This window comes from Cetorhinus maximus, chromosome 20 (assembly GCF_964194155.1).
Source record: "Cetorhinus maximus chromosome 20, sCetMax3.hap1.1, whole genome shotgun sequence".
In the NCBI taxonomy this organism is placed as follows: Eukaryota; Metazoa; Chordata; class Chondrichthyes; order Lamniformes; family Cetorhinidae; genus Cetorhinus; species Cetorhinus maximus.
The window spans coordinates 54,138,643-54,164,939 of NC_135898.1; the positions used below are offsets into that span (position 1 = coordinate 54,138,643).

The window sequence follows — 26,297 nt, forward strand, 5'->3', positions numbered from 1 at the left end:
TATTTATTTTGCATTTTCCTTGAAGGTGGCGGTGAGTAGATAGGGATAGTAGTCAGTCTCGGGTTCCATCCCTATTCCTGCCAGTTGTCTGAGGCTGAACCAGTCTGTTCGTAACCTTGGTGTCGTATTTGAGCCCGAGATGAGCTTCTGACTACATGTCTGCACCATGCTTGTTTGCACTGCTAACATTGTCTGACTCCACCACTGCCTTCGAATGTATGCTGCTGAAATCCTCAGCCATGCCTTTTACCTCTAGACTATTCCAACCCACTCCAGGCTGGCCACCCACATTCAACCCTAAGTGGACCTGAGGTCATCCCAAATTCTACCCATGCCCTAACATGCACCAAGTCCTACTTGTCCAGCACCCCTATGATCACTGACCTTCTTTGGCTTCCAATCAAGCAATGCTTCAATTTACAAATTCTCATCCTTGTTTTCAAATCCCTCCACGGTCTTGTCCCTTCCTATTTTTGTCATCTCTTCCAGCCCACAATCTTCCAATTGCTGCACTTCTCCAATTCCAGTCTCTTGAGCATTCCTGATTTTAGTCACTCCACCTTTGGTGGCCTTGCTGTCAGTTGCCAAGGCCCTAAGCTCTGGAATTCCCTCCCTCAAGCTCTCCATCTCTATACCTCTCTTTTCTCCCTTGCTATGCTCCTTAAAAACAACCTCTTTGACCAAACTTTTAGTCATCAGCCCTAATATCTCCTAATGTAGTGGCTATGTGTCAAATCTTGTTCAATAATACTCCTAAGAGGCACCTTTGTACATTTTACTACTATAAGGGCATTATATAAATACAAGTTGTTCTCCAATTAAATGTGTAATGGATTTTGTTTGTATTATTTCTTATTTCTGTTTAGTGAAGAATTGGTAATTAGTAGAAGCATGGCACATGTCCATTAGCTAATTTTAGTTTGCCTTTTATAAAATGTATTAGTGAGACTAAAGTCCTTTTTTTGCTTCTGAACATTTCACTATATTGCCTTTGCTATAATTCTTATTGGTGGCACTGCCATTTATGTGAGTTCAGCATGTTCTGTTAGCACAAATATTTTGGTAAGCCGTTTATCCTTTTAGTGCCACAAGTTCCAGCAGTTGGTGTGAAGTAACATAGGTACAATCAGTTGATTCCATAGTTATATCAGTGAGCGCAGTTCTTTTATCCAAATATTCAGTTTTTAGCTTATTTGACAATTGTTACCTGCTAAGTTGCTTTACTGTGAAATTAACAGCTTTTTTGTTGCTGAAATACAGGGATCACTCCTTGGGTTGAGTTTTGCATTTTAATCTTGAAGTTTAAAACACCTTTTTAAGTGTTTGTCATTATTAGTAGGTCAATAGTGATGAGGAAAAAGAACTTGCATTTATCACATGTCTTTCACAACCCTCAGATTGTCTAAAGGCACTTGACAGACAATGAAGTACTTTTAAAGTTAATGACTGCTGCAGCGTAGGAATGTCAATGAATGTATTAATACTTGTAGTTTTGTAGTGCTTTTGACATGAAACATTGGGCTTTCCACAATGAATTATTTTTTAAGTATTAAGAATGTGGATTATTTCAATACCAGGCTCTAGTCTCAATGTCATCAAGATTGTACAGCCTATTTAGCAGGCATACAATAAATAGTATTATTTTTATGGAACAGAAAATACTAATTGAATGTAAATGATATTTTGCTGGCCCTGAGGAGTAATGCTGAACAGGATTTGGAGGAAGTGCATTTATGTAGCAGCTAACAAAGTATCAGCTTTTCTAAGGCATTTTACAGGAGGCGGGATAGACATCAAGTAGGAAAGAAGAAAGATACCCATGAAAGTGATGGTAAATTCTTGAGGTTTTTGAGGGAAGAAAGAGTTGTATAATTTAAGTGTAGGGAGCGAGACATGTTGCTACGGGAAAGAGCCAATTTGATGCTAGGTGCTTCCTTAAAATGAAAAACTGGCATGCTTGAAAGAGTAGGTTATCGTATTTGGAAGAGGGAAATGGCTGGGAGCTGGTCAGAGTGGGGCAAAAAAAAGTGTTGGGTGTATATTCATATGAAATGTCGAGTTTATGTGTGACGTGCTCCTTGAAATAGCTGTTTATTTTTAACAATTATGTTACTGCGCCCGTGGAAAGAGGATTGCGCAAGATCTGTCAAAGAGGATTAGCTTGGTGGACTAAATTAGCTCCATGATTTCATGCTTTTTGATGGAATTTTCTTATGCAGAAGTTTACAATTGTTGCCTGTTAAGGAACAGAAAAATTTGAATCTCATTGTTAGCTAAGGATGTCAAAAATCATTTTGGGGGTGGGAGATGTGGCTTTACACTGACTTCAACTGAGAAGGGAAAAAGAATAATAACTTCCATTGTACTATGATCTTGACGTCCTTGAATCGCTACACTGTCCTTCTTTCTTCATTTACGCACAATTTCTGCTGTCCTTTGAATTCTTTCTCATCCTTAGTTTCTAAACTTACTATTCAGCTACTAAAGCATTTGGCTCCTTGTTATGTTTCACTAGAAGAATGTTAGGTAGCTTTTTTTGAAAGGTCAGCAAATGCATTTCATTGCCTACTTGGCGCATATACCATGCTGTGATATCCAGGAAGGAAGCCATCTTATCAAGTTTTTAGAAGGTACCTTTTGTATATTTGCATGTTTTAGCAGACAAATGGTTCCTGTCAGGAACTGGTGTACTTTTTTTTTATTGGTTCTCGAACCTTTTAATTTACTTGTGAAAAATTAAATTTGTTTTAACAGTTTTCCTGCAAGATGTTTGACTAACAATTACAAGATTTAAATAAAACAAATCATTCCTAAATGTTCAGTGTTTGACAAGTCAAGTTGTTCTGTCAGACAGAATTCTGCAGCATTTGGTGACTTTGTTTATTTCCCACCGTTGGTGATGCAGTCAAATCCATATCATTAGATCTTTTTAGAATTGCACTATGATATTTCAAATCACACCTAAAGGCTAAATTAAGGTCAAACCTTTATGACTGAAATCTAAGTAAGCTTAGACTTCAATGTTCTAATTGGTACTGTAAAAATTTTCTCTCTGCTCAATATGTAGTAGAACTATAAACAAAGAGCAACTACAAACAGCACTTGTTGCCCTTGAAGGTGGTGATGAGCTGCATTCTTGAACCGCCGCAGTCCATGTGGTGTAGGTACATCCACAGTGCTGTTAGGGAGGAAATTCCAGGACGTTGACCCAGCGACAGTGAAGGAACGGTGATATATTTCCAAGTCAGGATGGTGAGTGGCTTGGAGGGGAGCTTGCTGGTGGTGGTGTTCTCATCCAACTACTGCCCTTGTCCTTCTAGATGGTTGCGCTCATGGGTTTGGAAGGTGCAGCCTTAGGAATATTGATGAGTTCCTGTAGTGCATCTTGTAGAAGGTACACACTGCTGCTACTGTGTGTCGGTGGTGGACGGAGTGAATGTTTGTAGATGGGGTGCCGATCAAGCGGGTTGCTTTGTCCTGGAAAGCTTCTTGAATGTTGTTGGAGCTGCACTCATCCAGGCAAAAGGAGAGTATTCCATCACACTCCTGACATTGCCTTGTAAATGGTGGACAGGCTATGGGGAGTCGGGGGGTGAGTTACTTGCCATAGGATTCCTAGTCTCTGACTTGCTCTTGTAACCACAGTATTTATATGGCTAGTCCAATTCAGTTTCCGGACAATGGTAATCCCTAGGATGTTCATAGTGGGGGAGTCAGCGATGGTAATGCCATTGAATGTCAAGGGGTGATGGTTAGATTCTCTATTGTTGGAAATGGTCATTGCCTGGCACATGGGTGGTGTGAATGTTACTTGCCACTTGTCAGCTCAAATCTGGATGTCGTGCAGGTTGTGCTGCATTTGGACATGGACTGCTTCAGTATCTGATGAGTTGCGAATGGTGCTGAACATTGTATAATCATCAGTAAATATCCCCACTTCTGACCTTATGATGGAAGGTAGGTCATTGATGAAGCAGCTGAAGATGGTTGGGCCCATGATACTACCCTGAGGAACTAACAGTGATGTCCTGGAGCACAGATGATTGACCTCCAACAACCACAACCATCTTCCTTTGTGCTAGGTATACTCCAATCAGCGGAGAATTTTCCCCCTGATTCCCATTGACTCCAGTTTTGCTAGGGCTCCTTGATGCCACATTTGGTCGAATGTGGCCTTGATGTCAAGGGCAGTCACCCTCACCTCACCTCTAGAGTTCAGCTTTTTTTGTCCATATTTGAACTAAGGCTGTAATGAAGTCAGGAGCTGAGTGGCCCTGCTGGAACCCAAACTGAGCATCAGTAAGCAGGTTATTGCTAAGCAAGTGCCGTTTGATAGCAATGTTGATGACTCCTTCCATCACTTGACTGATGACCGAGAATAGACTGATGGGGCAGTAATTGGCCGGGTTGGATTTGTCCTGCATTTTGTGTACAGGACATACCTGGGCAATTTTCCACATGCCGGGTAGATGCCAGTGTTGTAGCTATACTGGAACAGCTTGGTCAGGGGCGTGACAAGTTCTGGAGCACAAGTCTTCAGTACTATTGCTGGTGTATTGTCGGGCCCTTAGCCTTTGCAGTATCCAGTGTCTTCAGCTGTTTCTTGATATAACATGGCATGAATCGGATTGGCTGAAGACTCGCATCTGTGATGCTGGGGACCTCTGGAGGAGGCTGAGATGGATCATCCACTCGGCATTTCTGGCTGAAGATTGTAGCAAATGCTTCAGCCTTATGTTTTGCACTAATGTGCTGGGCTCCTCCATCATTGTGGAGCCTAGCACATCAGTTTTTATGGTCAACTGTCGCAAAGGCTGCAGGCAGGTTGAGGAGGAGGAGACGAGAGAGTTTACTTTTGTCATAGTCACAAAGGATGTCACTTGTGACATTTTGAGTGTTTTGGTACTATGGCAGGTATGGAAACCTGATTGGACGGGTTCAGAAACATGGAGTTGTGGTAAAGATGGGCATGGATTTGGGAGGTGATCCCATGCTTGAGGATGTTGGTGAAGAAAGGGAGGTTGGAGATGGGGATAGGTCGGTATTTTTTGAGAGGGATGATAATGATGATAGATTTGAGAGAGGGGCAGTACTTGAAGGAAGGGAACTCTTAATGCCAGTTGACAAGGGAGCCATAAGTGAAGTTGGGTGGTCAGCAGTTTGCTGGAAATAGGATTGAGGGAGCAGGAGGTGGATCTCCTGGATGAAAGGAGCTCTGAGAGAATGAAGGGAAATGGGAGAGGTTAGGAAAAAAAGTGCCATTTCAGGGCTGGAGAAGTGAGTAGTTTTGGAGGCTTTTTGTTCTGGTGAGGGGGAGTGACAGAGCTAGTTAATTGGATGGTCCCAATATTGAAGTGCATGAGCTTTTTGTACTTGTTGATGGAGGTGACAGCAGAGAAGGATTTAAGAAGATACTTGCAGTAGAGAAAAGAAGCTGGAGGTTATCTTTTCAGTCCAGGATGATCCTGGAATAGTGAGCAGTTTTAGCAGACTCCCATCTAGACCTGATGGTGCGTTGTGTCGTCCAGCTTAACCTGGTGGTCAACGGCTAAAACTAGTTGTCCATCATATCTTTTCAAGTCTGTGTCTCTTGGACCCGAGAAAGAGATGAGGACTAGACTGGGGAATGGCCAGGATGAGAGAAAGAGAATTATGGTTTTGGTGGGAAAATGACATCAAAGATGGAGTTGAGGGTGCACTTGAACAAACCAGCTGCAGAAATGTTGTGCATGGAGGAATAAAGGCTAGACAATTGGGATTTTTAAAAACACAGCTGTCAGTGAACTGGGGAGGAGATTTTTCCAGGGGCAGACATAGAAGCATGTAGGGTGTGAATGGGAGGAGGGAAGAGGGTGGAGAGATACAGGAAGTGATCAGAGATGGCTTCATCCATGATCGATGTGATGGGAATAGTGAGACCACATGATGGGGCAAGGTCATGGGGGTGGCAGTGAACATGGATTGGGCAATTTACTGAGAGGATACACAGGCAGTAAACTTAGAGGAGAGGGAATATAATGAATTGAGATGGAGCTTGAAATCACTGGGCAGGTAATAGAAGGTGGGGAGAATTAAGTTAAGGGGGAAAGATGTCATCACTGCTCAGCTAGGTTTCTGTTAGGGCTGTGATGGTTCAATTAGCTGTGAAAAACTAATGGATGGCGATGGCTTTGTCCATAAGTGAGCAGGGATATGTGGAGAGCAGCAATGATCGCTGATCCACTGGCAGGGTCCCTGGGGTCAGTTCATGGAGTGGTGAGTTAGATGTGAAGGAGTTTGGCCAGATTAGTCCCCAGCAGGGGCACTGGGAGGAAAGGTCAGTGACAGTAAGATGGGCCAGTTGGGTTGCCACTTGTAAAGAGGCAGTAAGTACTGAATGCCCTGATGGGCCCTTCTGAGGATGCCAAGAGAGGCACAGAGGGTAGCTGTAAAGTTATTTGTGAGTGACTTAAGCCTGGGGTTTGTGACAGGAGAGGTGAATCTTGGACCAGCAAACGGAAACAAATTGAAAGGGGGAAAAGTGGAAATAGGAGTGATTAGCTTGAGTCCAAGATAGCAACCCAAATATCCACAAGAATGCACTTGGGAAAACTCAAGTTACGTAGGCCTGGTTTTGCAGCAGTTATTAGGATATGCTGTTAGTAAATAGGAGATGTAAAGGAGACAATAGGGAGGGAGCCCACAGTCAAGTCAGAAGTCCCTTGGTGGGATCGACAAACTGTTCTCCCAAGTTTGGAGATGACTGCAACAAGCAGGTGAAGTCGAGAAATTATTTTAAGGGCAAAGTATTGGATCGGAGCACTGATGGAAGTATTTCAGTGGGAATCACGGTCCAGCGGTGTGCACAATCAGCTGTGAGGTAGAAAAAGAGCTGGTGAAGTTGGAGGTCACTGAAGAGCCAGAAGCTGTGGAGAAGTGTATTTTGGCCCAGGTGCATGAAACTCTAGCCAGGAACCAGATTAGCTGAAGCTAAAAAAACAGTAGAACTATTTGGCCAGTCACAGGCTTAGCAGGCAATAGCAATGATGAGGGAAGGGCTGTAAGTTGATCAGTTACTTTAAAATTTAAGTAACTGAACAGCAGTTCAGAGACACAGTGATTGAGTCTTGGTGTCGTCCAGTGCAGAAGCGCAGTCTTCATGTTTGGAGAAGTCCAGGAATTTGGAAGCCAAATTTGAGAAAAGCAAGGAGCAGGCATGTTCAGGGGAAATAGACATTGTGGGATTAACTAACAGTTAGCTTGTTCTTAGAGCAAAATGCACCAACTACTCAATTAGGGCAACTTGAACAGTGGAAGAGAGGATATTTGGGAAGAAAGCACAAAGGATGGTCAAGAATAAAGGTGCGGAGAATGGAGCTCCATTGGGAGCTGGCCGTATGTTTAAGATTATGCCACACAAAACACTGAAAGTTTGCCCCACTCATGCATCCAACTGTTCGACTAAATGTACTGTAGAATTAATATATTTTATCAAGTCTGTTATACAACCAAGGAAAATGGTTACTCTGCATTGTTCCTGTTATTGAGAAAAATATTGTTCTTTTCTCACACTTCTGGCATCAACTAAACAAGAAATGTTGGGAGTGTTTCATATTTGTCAGAAAATTGGAGGGTATTAGAATTCAGCACTTCCCATTCTGATGAATAGTATAATATATCTGAGCAAAGAAAAACCTTTTCTAGCAGGAGCAGTGTTAAATAACAAACTTTCTGCATTCAAAATCTGAAACCATTGCTGTTTACTTGAACAAGCCTTCCAATTTCTTGGCTGTTAATTGGTAGGTAAATAGAAATAGATGATTATTAGTTTACTCCAAAGATGCCATTTATAAATTGAACTTGGCAACAGATTTAAAATGCACTGTTTTGTAAGAATAACAGTAAATATTGTAAATGTTGCTGTTTCAAACTCATTCAAACACAAATGAATCCAATAGGAGTATTAAGTGTTAGATATGCTTTCTGTCAGTTGACATTTTTTTTAAAGGGGAGTGACAAGTTTTACGGATGAGAAATTGTAAAGGCAAAGCAATTGAAACTGGTATGTTTTGAGATTTAATTAAATGTGTAGTTTTGGGGCGATGCCAGTATGTAGATGATTCACTCACATTGTGAGCCAAGGATAAAGCTAAAGGATATCTCAATTTACTGGTACTTTGCCAATAGTAATTGAATTTCTTTTGCAGTTTTAATTAATCATTTTTAAAAATCTTGCCCTGATGCCATTCAATTTTCCCAATGGACATTTGATATCTAATGATAAGAAAAAATTACATAGGAGCAATAGTCGGTCATGCTACACCTCCAGTCAATCCCACAATTTATGTAGAGCATGATGGACAACTTTTATTTCTCTTTCTCTTCTCCATACCCCTACATACTGTTGCCCGCCTGACAATCTATCGATGTCAGTCTTGAAAATTTCTATTGACCTTTTGGGAAGAGTTCCAGCTTCCTATACCCTGTATGAAATAGTACTTTGTGATTTCACTCCAAATTTTCATATCTCTAATTTTAAGATTAAACCACCTCGATTGGTTTTCTTTGTGTCTACTCTATCGAATACCATTTAAACATCCTGTTTCGATCACCTTCTACCTTCCAAACTCAAGGGAATACAAACCAAGTTTATGCAACTTGCCCTATAAGGACCTGATATAATTCTGGTGAATCTGCACTATGCCCTCTCCAAGACCAGTAGATTTTTCCAGAGGTGCAGTGTCCAAAACTGAATACAGTTGCCCAGGTGGAGTCTGATTACTTTTGCATTTCAACCCCCTTGAGCTAAAGACAAACATTCCATTAATCGTTTTTGGTAGATTTTTATATTTATGCATTAACATTTAGTAATTTATGTACATTGACATCTTGTTTTGCCCACTCATTGGTCTTCGTATGTCCCTTTGTTACTTTCTGCTCCTCTGCTTCCTAACTTAGAATTATTTGCATACTTGGATGCACGACTCTGTTCCACCATCTGGGTTGTTAGCAACTATGATGAAAATCCAGTGCCGATCCCACCAATCAGAAACGGCCCCTTCACCCTGACTCTCTGTCTCACATCTCCCAGTTGCTAACCCATATCACAAGTTTACTTTCAATTCCATTTTTGATAACCTTGTGCAAATCACTCTCAAATGCCTGCTGGAAGTTCATATAGACAGCAAACATAGACACACCCCTACTTATCCTTCTAGTCATCACTTCAAATAGTTTGATTAGTAAGGCATAAATTACTCATTACAAATACATACTGACTCTAATTAATTGGCTCATACATATTTAGCCACTCAGTCATTCTGTCCCTAATGATAGATTCCATTAATTGATGTTAAGATGACAGGGCCCTGGTTACCTGCTTTATCCCTCCCTTCTTAAATAATGGTTGACATTTGCAATCTTTCAAATGCCACAGGTGCAATCCTTGAACCTTAAAAAACTTTGCTAATGCATCTTCAATTTCCTTCCCTATTTATTCTAATACCTTAGGGTGGAAATCAGGTCCTCAAGATTTGTCTGTTTTAGGTCCCATCCATTCTTTTCTCCATTACGTTTTTTTAATTGTATGAAAGCCATGAATCTAATAAAATCATAGAGAGCAGCTTCCCCAGCACCACTGATTATTTTGTCCTCTTTCTCACTCTGAAATGGAAAAAAAGTACCCATTTAATAGATCTGCTATTTCTTTATTGTCCATTCACAGTCTCTTTTACCTCTGTCTTTTACTTGGTGTTTAATATGTATATAAAAGCTTTAACTGTCAACATGGAAGCATTTTTTTCACATTCCATTTGCACTCCTTACATTCTTTATATCCTTTTGATGCTGGCTTTCCACTTCCTTTTAGCTTGATAGGGTCTCTTAACTTTGACATGTTTGCTTAACAATACAAGTGAAGCTTTTGCTGTTTTGGTGGGGATATGTACTGATGATTTTATATTGTACCAACAATTTTGAACACTCCCACTAGGTATTTATTCATCAGCACTTTAGCCCTGTCAGTTTATTTCTCGACCATTAGAAGTTTGTCTGACTTAAATTTGAAGCCTAGTTTGTGACACTCTCTTCTCTCCCTCAAAACTAAAGATATTATGGTCACTATTTGGAAGATGTTCTCTTCCTGACAGATTGTCAGCTAATTCAGGTTTGCTTCCTGTCACTTAATCTGAAATGTCTAAAATATATTCTAGAAAATTCTTCTGAATATATTCTACAATATATTATTGTTTTTACTGCTTGCTCCTCCCAGTCTGTGAAAAGTTGAATCTCCCATTATATAATCACATTCTTTTTGCTACATTTTTCCCTGAACTCTCTATTTGTGTATTACTACTGTCAGGAGGCTTGCAGCCAACTCTTAGCAAAGTCTTATTTACTTTCCTGCTCCTTACTTTTATCCATGGTGCTTGCATTATCTGATAGCCTTTACTGAATCCCTTTTTTCTATTGCTATAATGGTGTCTTTTACCCATGTTGCTGCTCTTCCTTTATATTGGTCCTAAAGCCTGGAATAATCAGCTCCAAATCATGCCCTGCTTGCAGCCAGCTTTCTGTAAAAGCTACTCCATCATATCCTTTCAGCTGAATTTGTGCTTCTAGTTTGTTTTATTTCTTATGCTGCGCACTCAATCCACTGCCTTAAACATTAACTCCCTCCACCACCGACGCACAGTGGCAGCAGTGTATACCATAAACAAGATGCACTGCAGCAACTCAAAAAAGTTCCTTTGGCATCTTCCAGCCCATAACCTCCACTGCCCAGAGAGCAAGGGCAGCAGATGCATGTGAACACTATTGCCTGCAAGTTCCACTCCAAGCCACAAATTACTCTGGTTTGGAACTATATCGCCGCTCTTTCACTGCTGGGTAAAAATCCTCGAACTCCATCCTTCCTAACAGCTTCTTCTCCTTCAGCAGTCCCTTGTGGTGGGTGATGACTTGCTTCTACTGGGGTTCGATGGGCTCTGAAATTACTGACAAGTCCATTGAGTTTTGCAGACTCGTAACGGGGAGGTGATGCTTGACGGGTTGAATAGATGACTGTTTGGAGGTTTGTGCGATCCCTCAGATGCCTTGACTTTGTCTCTGCATGTTCCCTGCAAGCCTTTCTGTGCTTAGTGCCCTCCCGAATAAGCCTTCTCCATTTTGGTCAGTTACAAGCCAGGGTCTCCCCTGAGTCAGCAGGTATGTTTGACCTCTTCAGGGTCCTTTTGGGAGTCTCCTGTCACAACTGAGTTCAGAATAGAGCAATTGCTTTGGAAGTCTGGTGTCAAGCATGCATGTGACACGTCCTGCCCAGGAGAGCTGGTTTTGAGTGAATAACGCAACAGCAATGTGGGTGTACCTATATCATATTGACTGCAGCGGTACAAGAAGGTGACTCACCAGCACAATCTTGAGGGCAATTGAGGAGGCGTGACAAACACAGGCGTAGCCAGCAATGTTCACATCCTGCGAAAGAAGAAAAGCCAGTCAGAAAATATAAGACCAGCTGGACATACTTGTACAGGCTAGGGATAATTACCCAACTAAAAACTCTGTACAGAAATATACAAAGCATAAGAAGTGGGCTGCTTTCCATCACACTCCTGACTTGTGCCTTGCAGACAATGGACAGGCTTTGGGGCGACAGGAGATGAGTTACTCGCTGCAGAATTCCTAGCCCCTGACCTGCCCTTGTAGCTACAGTATTTATTTGGCTGGTCCAGGTCAGTTTCTGGTCAATAGTAAACCCCAGGATGTTGATAGGGATTCATCAATGTTAATGCTATTGAATGTCAAGGGGAGATGGTTAGATTCTCTCTTTTGGAGATGGTCATTGCCTGGCACTTGTGTAACACGAATGTTACTTGTCACTTATCAGCCCAAACCTGAATGTTGTACAGGTTTTGTTGCATATGGATATGGACTGCTTCAGTATCTGGTACAAATGGTACTGAACATCGTGCAATCATCAGCGAATATCCCCACTTCTGACCTTATGATGGAAGGAAGGTCATTGATGAAGCAGCTGAAGATGATTGGGCCTAGGACACTACCCTGAAGAACTCCACAAGTGATGTCTTGGGACTGAGATGATTGACCTCAAACAAGCACAGCCATCTTCCTTTGTGCTAGGTATGACTTTAACAAGTGTGGATTTTCCCCATGCAGCTCCATAACTGGTTTAACTATTTTCCCCTTTTCTCTCAAACTTTCCACAAGGACATAGTTACTTCTCATCCATTCTGCACAACCTTCACTGGTCTCAAAAGCAGTCCCATTGTCACAAGAATCTGAAGCCCACTTCTCTACATCATTCTTCTAGCCATGTGCTTACAATCCTAAGCTTTTTTTCTCCCTGGTCCTGTGTGTGACACTGGGAAAAATTCAAAGATCACTACCCAGGAAGTTCTGCTTAATCCAGAATTTAGCTCCTTGAAATCTCTTTGCAGCAGCTTGATCTGCTCCGGGCCATGATTTTTGGCTCCTGCTTGAAGCAGAATCTCGTGTTGCATGACCTTGCATTCGAGAACTGTTTGTATTTGCTTTGTAATAAACCATGAAACCTGGGAAGCAAAATAGCATTCAGGACTCTGGATCCCACTGGAAAAGAAACTAACTTCTAACAACCATAGCTTCTCTGTTCTTACTACCCGTGTTTTATTCCCATGGCAAGCCACTTGTTCCTCAGTTCCTTGTGGTCGCTCATACACCTAGAGGAGCCATTCAGCTCCACAGATGATTCACTTTCTACCTGCACCTGTTACTTGTAGACTGGATGACCATCAACAGACCAGATTCACTACTCCTACCAGCCTGTAAGATGATCACCCTCTGAAATGTTTTCTCAAAAAAAAACTTCTTCTCAAATGTTTGGAAAACAATCCAGTAATGGATTATTGTGGCTTTGACCATGAAAAATAAAGCGGCTGACTTAGCTGCTAGCACTTGTAAATCGTAGTGACACTGCAATCGAATTCTTCGTCTATGATTCCATAAATATCGAACTCGGCATCCATTTTTGTCTGATTACTCTTCGATGAACCACCTTGGTATGTTTTTCTAGGTTGAAGGTGTTGGATAAAGACAAGTTGTTGATTCTGTCTTTTCATAATTGTTCTATGCAACTAAATCAAATTGCCCTTTTATTCTAAAACTCTGATAGTACAGCACTCTCTCAATACAATGTTGGAGTGTCAGCCTAGATTTTGTGCTCAAGTCACTGGAGTGGAACTTGAACCAACAAGCTTCTGACTCGAGTGAGAGTGCTACCGACTAAGCAACCGCCAACACCGGCTATCTTAGAAGTAGTGTGGATTTTAAACCAAATTGATGCATGTAAGCAAAGACATGCCTAGAATCGGACTATATATAGTAGTTGATATCACATCGAGTTTCAGAATCAGGTTAATATCTTTAATGATGTATAAATTTAACTTGAATCCTGACCTTGGATTACTGTGTTATCTTTTATAACGAGTATATTTCTTTGTCATGCAAGAATTGATTGGAATTCAGCAATCTGGATGTTTCCTAGTCCAAAGTTTTTAAAACAAATTTTTTTACAATTTGTGCATTGAATTGGGGATTTATTTGTGCAAGCTTCTAATCTCTCAAAAGTCTTTTAAATTAAATTGATGATATTAGCTGCTAAGATATTGGGAAAAATAAACTTTCAAAGTTACTACATTTGCAGAGTTTTTAAATAATACCAGAAAATGCTGAAAACACAGCAGGTCAAAGACAAGAGGCTTTGATGTTTCAGATTGAGTTCTGATGAAGGATAGAGGCCCAAAATGGTATAATCTATCGTTGCACAGATTTACAGTGTAATGGACTTTAATGCAGGGGATGACTATGATTGGTAAAGAGTGACCATGGAGAAATTGGCACATGTGTAAGGGTGCCACGAGAGTATATAATTTTCATAATAGTTTCCTGGTTTATTGTAAAGTAGGTTTATGGGGGTTTGTGTTGTTCTGTCTATGTGTGAGATTTAATTACATTTTGTAGCCAAGCTAAAGCTATCAACAGAAGTGCCTTTAATATACTAATGAATAAACATGGTTGAGGGTTTTAGCATGTAAGGTGTAAAGGGAATTTGGATTTTTAGATAGATGAAGGGGGATTTGAATTTCAGAGGTTAATGAGAATAGTAGCAACATGAAAAGATTTATATTATAAGAGAGGTAAAGTTCTAAAGACATATGGAAACAATGGAATTTACATATTAAAAAGGGAGAAACATATATAAATGTAAATGAGGCTATGTGTCAGGGGAAGGCATTGTAAGATCTAACAAGTGTGTGAAGTCGCCTTCAATATTTGTACATTAAGCCTGCTGTCTACAGAAACCGAAGCTAGAGAAAGCCGCACTGAATTCCACTGTTCAGGCTATTGCATTAATTTGCTGGATCTGTTTAAAATCTAAACTATCTATTTTTGGACTGCTGCCTTAAAGGGGGTATAACTAGGAGCCAGGTTAATTAGGGAGGTAGGAGTTATAGTAGTAATTGGTAATTCTATGTGCTTAAACTCTTCTCTTTTGTTAATAAATGTTTTGATTTTGGTATTTAAAAGAAAAATCTCGAAGGTCTTGGTGGACTTATTAACTCAGGGCACATATCTCAAAATAAATGCAAATTGCAAAACCGTTGTGATTGCACGATCAAGTTTCCCTCGTGGATTTGATCTGCCTGGCACACACCATCTGCCGCATCATAACAAAAGTGAAGATCTGTAAAGGATTTCGAATATTGTAAATGTTTGCAATGATACTTAATCACTTCCCTTTCTTGACCTGTTTTCTTATGTAATAGCCTTAAATTGTGATTAGTCTTTTGATGCAATTTTCTGTTTCAAGCTAAGATAACATAGCCTTGTGTAACTATTGCTTCCGGCATTCTGTAAGTCTCAGGTTTGAGGTTTTTTCATTCACTCTGCTGTTCATTAAGTCAACAGGCATTGGAAACATTAAGTTAACAATATTGCAGCTTAGAATCTTTGAGTTTTGCACATTTAAAAAAAAATTTAGTATGTTGCTAATAGATGGGGCATTTATTATAGAAATAGCGAGCTACCAGCATGGTTGTGCTTTGTTTCATAACCAGATGTTCCTCATTACTCTACCTTTTTCTGTTTTAAAGCTGAATTTTTTTTTCTTTTTCTTCATGTCACTCATGCTGTTCACCGTTGAGACATGCTATTTGCAGAAATTCTTCATTCTGTGTATTTTGCTACGTGGATCTATGTATTACTTTTACAGCAAATGAACATAATTTTCCTCAGAACATAATGAAGACTAAGATTTAATTTGAATGTTTTTATTCCCTCCAGAAGCCTTCGCCGCTCTTTCCCCCTTTAGGCCCTCCTTCAAGCCTACCCCTAGGGCCAAGTGTTTTTGTCATCTGTCCCGATATCTCCTTATGTAGCTTGGTGTTTGGGAATGCACCTATGAAATGCCTTAAGACGTTTTACTGCATTAAAAGCACTATATAAATACAAGTTGTTCCATTAATGCTATACTATGAAATATTTATGCATGCAACACAACTATTTGAATTATTGCCTTGGATTCAAGTGAAGGAGCGTTTGGAACTTTTCTTAACTTTTGCCAGACCTTGGTTATTTTTTTGGGCTGTCATACCAGGTGTCTATGTTAAACTGCACAAGTACTTGTTAACTTCCTTAATTACTGAGTGACATATTTCTTTTTTTAAATAAAAAGGACTTCTACTTCTATTCCTAATATTATCAACCTGTGTTTGATTAATGCCCTGGGTTAAGTTCTGTGAAACAGTTGGGTAAACTTGCAATTGGAAATGTAGAGCTGAATTTTGTTAGGATGCCAATGACCCCAAAGGTAGGCAAGTGGCAACCATGGCCTTGGCTGTTTCGGGGAGCTCTGACCAGATTCTGTTGAGCAATTGAGCAATTAGTGACCTGCCATTGGGGCTCCCATCTCCAAGAGCTGGTGCCAGTTGGAGGGCTGGCAGCTTTTTAATCGCACCAGCCCCACCAGGATCGATGGCTACTCCTGCGAGTGCACTCAGTCAGGAGAAGGAGCAGGGATGCCTGCTGCCAGAAGTGGTGTCGGTGTCACCCGGGCTAATCAGTGCAAGAGTGACATAAAGAAAGTAACGCAAGAAAAATATTCAGCTTTAAACTCAGTAAGGGTAGAGTACTGAGGAATACCTGGTTATGAAACAGTCAGGCAGGCCTTGGTGAGGGGTTTTGGGGGTGGAGGGGTTTGCTAGGTGGCTGCTGAGGGCAGAGGGTTGTATCTGTGGGGGTGATCCTTGCTGCCAGGCCGCCCCTCCATGGGTGACAAAGACCATAGGGAGGCTACCAGTTTTACTGGGCAGTCTTACCATGCAACACAGAATGTTAGTGACAGCGAAAAGGGGCCCTCAAGCAGCTCTTAATTGACCACTTAACAGCTTTGGTTTTCCTCTGGCAGGGAAGCATTTCTCCGCCACCGATAGAGTTCCATTGGGAAGATGACAGGCACTCTACCATTTTATGAGCCCCTGCTTCCCAACTCATTCCTGAGGGCCCCTTAAATTCTGCCTGTCATGTCTCATGCGTAGTAGTTATTACTTAGAATGGCTGCACTGCTTCTTTCAGTATTTTCATAACCACCGTCTTCATGTTTTTCTAATTATAAAAATCAGACTAGCTTATCATTTAAAGAATGACTTTTATTGTATATGTTACAGATATTGCAGTTATTGTACTTAAAACAAGTCATATTGTGGAGCTATTTATTTTGAGATCTATTTATATTTCTGGAATGCACCCCGTCATAGAGGAAAGCAGCTGTGCGGGCAAATGACCTTTCATTTTCAATACATTATTTAGTGCACACTTGTGTGATCTTGTCTTTTCAACATATCCATCTTGTTTTTATTGTTGCAGGATAAATATTTGAATGACTGAGAATGGAACAACGTCCAAATGAGCAGGTTGCTCTGCAGGTCAATGAACAGCTGTCGAGCAGTGATAATGAAGTACGTTTGTTGGTGATTGATGATGCCACAAGTGAAGAAGTTATTAATGATGGCACTGCAGCAGAAACTGGTGCATTAAATGACGCATGTCTTGAGTCAGAGACGGATTCAAAAACCAAAGCACAGGAAGTGGATATAAATGCAGGATTTGAACATGGAACTGCTGAGGCACAATTGAAAACACAAAGAGTTGAACAGAGTACAATTAACTTGGCAGACCATGGTGGAAGTGGAGAGCCGTGTGCTCTGATAGCATTCAAAAGTGATACAGGAGAAGTGTCAGAAAGTAAGCCAGAGGCTAGTGACTGTATAGAGCTTACTCGAACTGTCACTCAAACATATTGTCCTTCATCAGAGACATCAAAGCAGGCAGAGCCTACAGATTGGACCAAATGCATATCTTACCCCTCTAACAAATTTGGTTCCGCAAGTCCTTTTGATACAAAAATAACCAAGGACCTGATGTCCAGGATGGAGCACGAATCTTCTCAGGATGCATTGCTGGATGAGCTAGAATCAGAGTTTAACATTTTTTCAACAGAATCCTCCGTGAGCTGCAGTTTACCTAATGGAATTACAAAAGAAAACAGTGCTGTAGTCATGCTGAATGAGTCAATACAAAGCAAATGTCTACAACAAGAAAAGAAAATTAAGAAGTAAGTGTTAATAACAACTTTTTAAAAGATTCTTAAAAATGATTTATGGTTTTGTCAATATAAATGTATGCAATGATACACAAAATGTTAAGTCTCTTTGTAGAATGTGACGTATGGAACAGTGGATGCTAGATCGACTTGGACATGTTTAATGACAGATACTTTGCATAGGTTCAGTGCCAAGACTTTTCATGCAAGTGAGCTGTCACTTTCTGTGAAGTGTAATGTACCCATGTGCCTGCCCGACATCCAAACAATTGTAGCAAGTGCAAGGATCAAACAAAACCCTGAGTCAGCACAATTCTGTTTACTAAATACACCGAGTGATTTCTATGAGTTCAGAAAGCAGTGGAAGAAAGCCATACTTGTGCTGTAGTAGAATACAAATGCTTTCTCTCTGGGGTTTTATCTACAAATTAACATAGTTTTATTAATAGGTAAAAAGTGGTGAGCACAGTAGTCTGGTGGTCATGTTGCTGGACCAATAATCCAAAGGCATGGACGAATAATCCAGAGAATGTGACTTTAAATCCCATCATGCCAGTTTGAGAATTTGAGTTTAGTTTTTTTTAAACTAAATCTGAAAATCAAAAGCTGCTAACAGTAAAATTGATTGGACACTTTTCGATTATTGTAAAAATCCACATGGTTCACAATGTTCTTTAGGGAAGGAAAACTGCCCTCTTTACCTGGCCTGACCTACATGGGTTTCCAGTCCTGTACTAACATAGTTGATTTTCAACTTCTCTTTGAAGTGCCCTTGCAAGCCTCTCAAACCACTAGTGCAGGGGTGGGAAACCTACGGCCCGTGGGTCACTTTCATCTGGCCCGCAGCAAGATTTCTAAAAATATAGACCTATGACAGTAGCACCTTCAAAATAGCATATCTGATCATCATTATGAATTTGCTTTGGATAAAAGAGTTAGCTAAATTACTATAATAATATTTAACAATATAATATTCAAATTTAGCCATTGTGTTAAAATAGTGGGTGAGTTGAACATTTCTGTATTCTCTCTTTTTAAAAAAAACTAAATTAAGTTGACTTTTATGTGCGTATGGCCTGCGACTGATTTTGTCTATGCGTGAATGGCCCGTGATAAATAAAAGGTTCCTCACCCCTACACTGGTGGTTCAAGAAGGTGGCCTGTTACTACCGCCTCGGCCTCTCGGGATGGGCAATAAAGTCTAGCATTGTCGGCGAAGACCTCACTCCAAGAATGAATAAAAGAAATACAAATGGATTTACAGTAACTGTTTTTTTAACTATTCCTCAATGTAGAAAATTTACATATACTGTAAAGCTAGACAGGATTCTGGTTCCTAACCAGACAATACTTGATGATTTGCTGCTTACCTTCTGAAGAGTGTCATGTCTACCTTGCTACCAAATTGCTTAAAAAGGAATGCAGACTTGGCACATGTCAGGCCTAAATATATCTGAGAAATATTTTGGCACAAATTTAAATATCTATATCTCAAACTTGGGTAGAGATGCGAAATCAAACATGCAGCGATACTTATAACTGAACTGGTTTAGCCCATTCCTGAGAACAAATTAATATATTCCAAGTACTTTAAGAATATAGGAATAATGTGCATCTGGTAACTGCTGGGGTTGATTTTATGCTGGATTTTATGTAGTGTGTCTGTGTGGTGAAAGTGTCTAAACCAAGTTTAGTGGAAGAAAACTTGGCGGGGTATGTGGCATTTATTCGCCAACTGCTGGAAGTATACTTTTTAGTTCTCATGCCATAACTTGAATTTATTTGTGACAAGAACCTTGAAGGTTTGGAACAGTGAAACTGAGAGAAGTTACTTAATATACAGGGCTTAGAATGTAGACCTCAGTAGTGCCCAAGTATTTGAAGCCTCTTTCTGTCCTGATGGATAAGGATTAGAAATTAATTGAAAGAGAGGAAGCAGCAGTTAGTGAGTTAGTGGACTCTCAACACAGATCACTACCCTGAGTTGAGTGCCCAAGGAATATTGAGGCCTCTACTGGTAATCTGTATATATGTAGATATAATGTAGATTTTTAAAAAATGCAATTCATAAATATTTTAGATGCTAAACTGTTGAATGAGAGGTTGGAAATCCAATATGGTAAGGCAATAATGAATTACAGAAGAACTGGGAAATTATTTTTAAGTGAGCAGGACAGTGGTGGGCAGATTACATGGCAGTCACATAGTACCCATAGAATGATCAGCTAATCAGAATAAGAGACGGGAGTTACATAATTCTCATAGACAAGTTGGATGACACTCTGTGGGTCTATTAGATGGGCACAAGAAGACCTGACCTAAGCATTTTACTACTGATCAATGCATACAATGGATTGTGCAAAAACACATTCCAACCTGCAAGTGCAACTAATCTTTATAGAGTCCCACAGATATTCTGTACTGTAAAATGCAATTAAACTTTAACCCTGTTACAGTGAATCATAACTCACCGTCATATATCCTGTCTATTAGGAACCACACAGAAAAACTATCTATCTACTGTTTAAAAAGTAAAAAATTGACTTATTAGGAAGGAAAAAATATATCATCTGTATATCATTTAAATGTATATCATTTGGAGAAGTTGATTGTAACTTTTGAACTTTGCGCACATAATGTATATACGCTAAAAAAAGTTAGCTTCCATTTTGAAAATCTCCGACAGGAAGTATATTAAAAGGAAGGAAGAATTATTTAATTGTATATTTAACAATTGGTTTTTGAAAAGAGTTTGTGAAAAAAATCTAACTTCTAAATGATAGAAGTATATTGTTTCTATAGCCTTGGCAAATACAATTGTAATGTGACATTTATTATATTCATGCTGTTGTATTTGGATTTCATGGTTTTTGGGGTGGGGTGGGATGGGGAAGTGAGCAAGTAAATTACATATTTTATTGATTCAAGGCTGACACTCCAGTACAGGACTGAGGGGGTGGGTGCTCACTTACACTTTTGGAGGTGCCACCTTTTGATTGAGATGTTAAACTGAGGCCTTGTCAGCCCTCACAGGTGGACATAAAAGATCCCCATAGAACTATTTCCAAGAAGAGTAGGGGAGTTATCCCTGGTACCTTGGTCAAATTTATCTCTCGATCAACATCGCTAAAGAAATGTTATTTGTGAATAAGAAATGTGGTTATTAGTACATTGCTGTTTGTCAGAGCTCGTGTGTGCACATTGACTGCTATGTTTCCTACATTACAACCCCGTGACTACACTGCAAAAGTACTTCAGTGGCTCTTTAAGACATTTGTCTGTCATGAAAAGTGCTATGGAAATGCAAGTTTTTTTTAATTCTCTTCCTACAATGCATTATCATATCCGTAGAATGTCAAAACACTTCAGCTAATGCATTACATTTGAAGTGCACTCACATAATATATGCAACTGCAGCAATAAATTTGGGCACAGCAGAGTTGCATAATTCTGAAATGAATGACCAGATAATCTGTTTTATGGTGTTGTGTTGAGTGAGGAATGTCGACCAATACACCTGAAATTATTCTCTTCAATCTTTTCCATCCAGCTAAGCAGGTTTAATGTTTCATCAGAAAGCTGGTACCATCAACAATGCAACACTTCCAGAGTACTGTGCTGAAGTGTTAGCTGAGATTATGCCCTCTAGTCAATAGTCTGCCTTGATCCTCCAAGCTTCTTACAGATGCAAAGTGCTGCCAACTGAGCCAAACTGAAGCTTAAGTTGAATAGACAAACCTGAAAGTGGCGGGTCTTATTTAAAAATGAAGGAAACCAAACATAGCTGGGGCTGAAAACCACATCCTTCTTTACATCTTCAAAATGCCTTCACTCTAAGCAGGTTGTGCATTCAGGCACAGATTAGTGTATTGAATGGCATTATACATGTAAATTGTTAATTCTCTAATGTGTGCAGTAGTTGCCTGGAACTTCTGATCCATGAATAATGTAATAAATAATGTGAGCTATGTGGCTGTATGATAGTTATTTAATGCATTTTTCATAGTCTCTTACCCTTCTGCACCACAGAAATTGCACTTGTTAGTTTCATTCAATGGAGGTTATCTTAATACTTTTCTTACATAAGTAAAATACTAATAGACAGATTAAGATTCAATTTGAAATTACTCAGCAATTTTTTTAAATTAGTAGCTTTGATGCAACAGATGGAGCAACAATTGTGTGAAAATGTAACTGTTAATTCTGCTTACTGGTGCAGTACACGGGGGACAAACACAAGCTTCATTAACAATAATGTCATGGCATACGAAAAGCTTAGTTAACAATGATTTCACTGCACACTAAAAGGTCACTTGTTTTCATGAGTAATCTGCTCAGCTCCTCACGAAATATTAAAACAAAAATGGATATAATGTTGCAAGTGCCTTTGCATTTTAAGTATTTTTGTTAAGAACACCAGTCCCTTCTTTGTTAAATGAAGATGAGAGCCACAAGTGGGAAACGTGGGCATGGGGAAAAAGTGGCTTAGGATAGACTTATTACCTGTTAATTTGTAAATGTTACACATAATTTCTGGTACACTGTTATGATCCCAGCTAATGTTACGACTGGACAAGCCAGATCTCCGGGTGGAACCAGGCTTTATAGATCCTAACTTTTATTTTTTGTTTAGATACGTGGAGAGTGGCTACTGAGCAGAGTCACAGGAGTCAGCTGATGAACTTTTAACAAAAGAATAAAACATTTATTAAACAAAAAAATGAACCATATTATAATACGCCACCCACAACTATATCTTTATAGATATATACAGATTTGTAAGGATAACACAAGTTACAAAAGCTATTTTATTCTCTAATGTTCACAGTAAGTACACAGTCCATGTAAACCAATAGGCGACCTGTGGTCAGGCACACCACACTCTAAAACCAAGTGACAGATGCCATCCCAAACAGATGCTATGGATCTCTCCTCAATTTCCATGCCCCCCCCCCAACCTGCAGACGCTTATCACACCATGAGCCAACCAGTCTCTCTTCTGTCTTTCACATGAGAATTTCCAATCTCCACACTCAAAGAACCTGCTTTGGAACCTTCTCCCAAACCATTGTTTTCTCTCAGACTCCTTCCACAAGAGTCCACCTACAGGGATTCGAGCTCTCTTGGATCGCCAGATGCATTCAAGCTTCCTTCCACGCACACTCTCTCTCTCTCACTGTCTCAGCTGTGCCAACAGAACACCAGTGCTTCACATGTTCATAGTAAAGAGTTACAGATCATCTGGCTCCTCCCAAGCCTATATTTCTTTAAATCTGCATCCTGCAGCTTTCTCCCTTTAAGCTTGGAGCCTTTCTCTGCTCCTCACTCTTAACTTCACTCCTGTCCTGCCTTTGACTAGAAGGTCTTCTTGGGAATTTCATTTTTAGTTTCTGGAACCTGCTGCTGCGGTTGCTTCTCCAGGCAGCTGGCTTCAACTTTAGTTTGGGACTTGCTATCTATCTGTCTGCTATGTTGCTTCTGCTGACAACACCTTTCAACCTTGGAGCACACTGACCAACTGCACTCAAACTGAACTGAAACTACTTTTCTGTCTGTGGGCCCTCCTGTTGCTAGGCAACAGCAGTTTTTTCTACCTTGTTTGTTTTACCTTCTCATCAAGAGTCGTAAAATCTCATTAGAAAGCAGACACACAAACAACGCCTTAAACGCTGTCTCCACTCTAAAATGAACTAGATCCCAGGTTTCACCTTTTTAACCCACAAATAGAAAAACATATGTTAAACTTAAATTAGATATACCTTATTCCGAACACACCCAAATACACATATAACTTACTTAAACTATATCTGTTTCCTGACAACATCCATATTCATCCACTCCAGGGAAAGTGACTTTTGTTTTCCTGTGGGATATCACATTCAATTTTAGGATTTTTAAAATATAAATGTGTGTACATGAACACTCAGAAAATATGCTCCATGCAAAACTTGTCCCTGCAGTGGTTATGGTTTACTGCTTTTGTGCTTGCCAGCCATGACTTTTCTGTCTATTGAGACAGTCTATATTGGAGTACACAAGCAAAAATTGGTTGATTTAAGCTTGACCTTGGAAATGTATTCTCTGCTGCTCTCTGCCACAGCTAACTCACTGTGCCATGCAATTCCTGTCTATAGCTTTGAATCATAAACTTAAAAAAAAACCTTGAAGTGATTTCCTGTTTTGCTGCAAAAAAAAAAGCCTAACTCCTTGGTTGTATCATAACCAACTTTATCAAAAAAACTAAGATCCTAAGTTTGTCTGCTATACCTGAACTTGCACCTGCTTTCTGTCTGAAATTTAGTTGGGAGTGCACTGATAGTTGTGCAAAACAACAAATGGAAAGAATCTATTGTCAACCAAATTTTATTTAACTCGTCACGATATGAAAAAGTGAAACCTTTTTTGCTCATGTTCTGTTGTGTTTACTGTGCAGACTGATGGAAGAAAACAGAAAACATCAGGAAATGATTGTGGAGATCTGTGCAGAGAAAGACAACTTAAAAGATGAATTGAAAAAGCGATCTGAAACAGAGAAACAATACATCAGCACTATAAAACAGGTAAGCCATCACTCCAATTCAGAGTATAAACTCAGTAACAGAATTGGTTTTGATCAGTATGAAATAAATTATTGTAAAATTTGGGTGCATTTAGTTCAAATTTGTTTGTTTCTTTAGGTCAGCTTTTCTATTTATAGTATACTGTTGCAATATAACAAGATTATTAGTTAACCTGCTGCATTGCTGTTCAATTGAGATGCAAGTTATTGAAATAACTTAGTAACTTCTTTTTGTTTCTTGAATTTTTATTGATTTTGCCCTTTCTGGGGAGGGTTTGGGCTTCTGCTTGTCATTTCTCTTGTGACGTAACTAAGCAAAGGGCTTGCATTCATCACATGGAGCAGGGATGAGTACTGATAGCCTGAGTGTAGATAGCCAAATATTCATTCTTTAAGAGCCTGATTTTTTTGGCACGCCTTATTTTAGGGCTGTTTTTGGCAAACTCCTAAAATTGATTAAATCATTTCTGGAAAGCCTGCCCTCTGTGGGAAGTGATTCAAATTTCATGCTGAAATTGCATATGATAGGGAGATAAGTTAATGCCTTACAGAACCACAGAAGTTGATAATCGAGAAGCAAGTGCTTGGACATATTTGTGCCAGCTTGATTGAACACTCATCCTGTTACCATCTCTTTCCCCCTAACACTGGATCTTCCTCTGTAACAAAGGTTTATTCGATTTTCCCTTTAAGGTTCAATATTCTCTGCTCAAACTACCTGTAGCAAAGCCTTCCATGTTGCAAGAACTCTGCATAAGAATTTTTTCTCACCCTTGCAACTTGAGCTTTTAGTAAGAGGATGTGTGGGGAAGATGAATGTTAAAGGTGGGTGGGGGGATTGTAACAAAATACATTTTCTTTATTTATAACTATAGCTGCTCTGTAGACTGAGGGGGAAAACTCTTTGATAACATTACAATTGGTGTTTGACATTTTAAAGCGAGCAAAGTATTATTATATACTTCCAGGAGTCAAATTTAGAAAGTTTCACCTGCTCAAACATGCAACATTAATAATTGCACCCTGATTTAGAGTTGGACATCTGCAAGCCTCGAATGGAGTGGTCCATGATTCCTTCTCCGGTCAGTCTGCCACACACATCCCTAACCTACAAGCAGCGCTGTAGGGAGATCCACTATTCTTGGATATTTATTTTATATATAATTTTAAGATTATAAATTATTATAGTAAGGGATAAATTGTATGCCAGACAGTATCTCTTGTGGTAGAGCACGTTTCTTCAGCATTATTGCCTCAATTCAACTTCGAGATTATTTTACTTTCTATCTGTATAAGTGAAATCAAAAGATTTAAGTTTTCCGACCTTATGAGCAACTTTACTTATAGTTGTTTTTGTTCCCAGATTCATGTTTATAAACATATACGAATTGTCATGCTCTAATTGGCAGTACCACAATTGTCAAGAGACTACCTACAGGCAATTTACATAGAGTTCCCATTCTAAATGTGGACATAGGAATTTATACTGGGAAAAGTTAAGGGGAAGTGTGCACAGATGAAAGTAGGTAAGAGAAATATGTGAAATTATACATACCTAGGAGGGATTAGAAAGCTATAATACAACTGAAAGCTGTTCATTAATCCCCATTTTCTTGTAATTCAAACATTTTTAATTGGGTTATAAAACTCCCAATGGGGGAACCATCTATTCATTTTGGATTCATTTATTTGTTGCAGATGGAAGCCCAAGTTGAAAATCTTATGAAGGAAATAAAAATGACAAAGGAGCGATTGATCTCTCAAGATGCTGCTGCCAAAAATGCCATTCACCAGTTGCAAAGAAACGTAACTTTTCGGATAGAACAAGTAAGAATCCTTTCAAAACATGCGTAGTTATTTTAAAGTTGTGATTAGGGTTTTTGTTTAGTGCTATGGATAGGGGAGAGATGAAAGGATTGTTCCCCCTTTTATCCCAAATCTCAATTAACTGCAACAAGGTGTGTTTTGAAGAAGTATTTAAACCCCTTTGAGTGCTGTGACTCTCGAACAGTCGCAGCACAGGTTTTCTTGTAAGTTTAAAAGAAATATTTATTTCTCAACGCTGAAATGTAATTGCATCATTCATTCATTCATTCTTTCATT

The 26,297-nt window shown here is 39.5% G+C and overlaps 1 protein-coding gene across 7 annotated transcripts in view; it reads left to right on the forward strand.

The window, feature by feature from the left end:
* The window catches only part of ccdc186 (coiled-coil domain-containing protein 186), a 119,574-nt gene that overhangs the window by 8,210 nt on the left and 85,067 nt on the right, over positions 1–26,297 (forward strand). For all 7 annotated transcript variants that reach the window (XR_013579733.1, XR_013579732.1, XM_078564678.1 and 4 more), the window contains exons 2-4: positions 16,900–17,647; positions 24,069–24,195; positions 25,893–26,021. Coding sequence is in view for 5 of the 7 variants with exons in the window: in XM_078564678.1 (XP_078420804.1) it covers positions 16,923–17,647; positions 24,069–24,195; positions 25,893–26,021 (981 nt within the window). In the remaining 2 variants the exon portion in view is untranslated. The remainder of the gene's footprint in view (positions 1–16,899; positions 17,648–24,068; positions 24,196–25,892; positions 26,022–26,297) is intronic.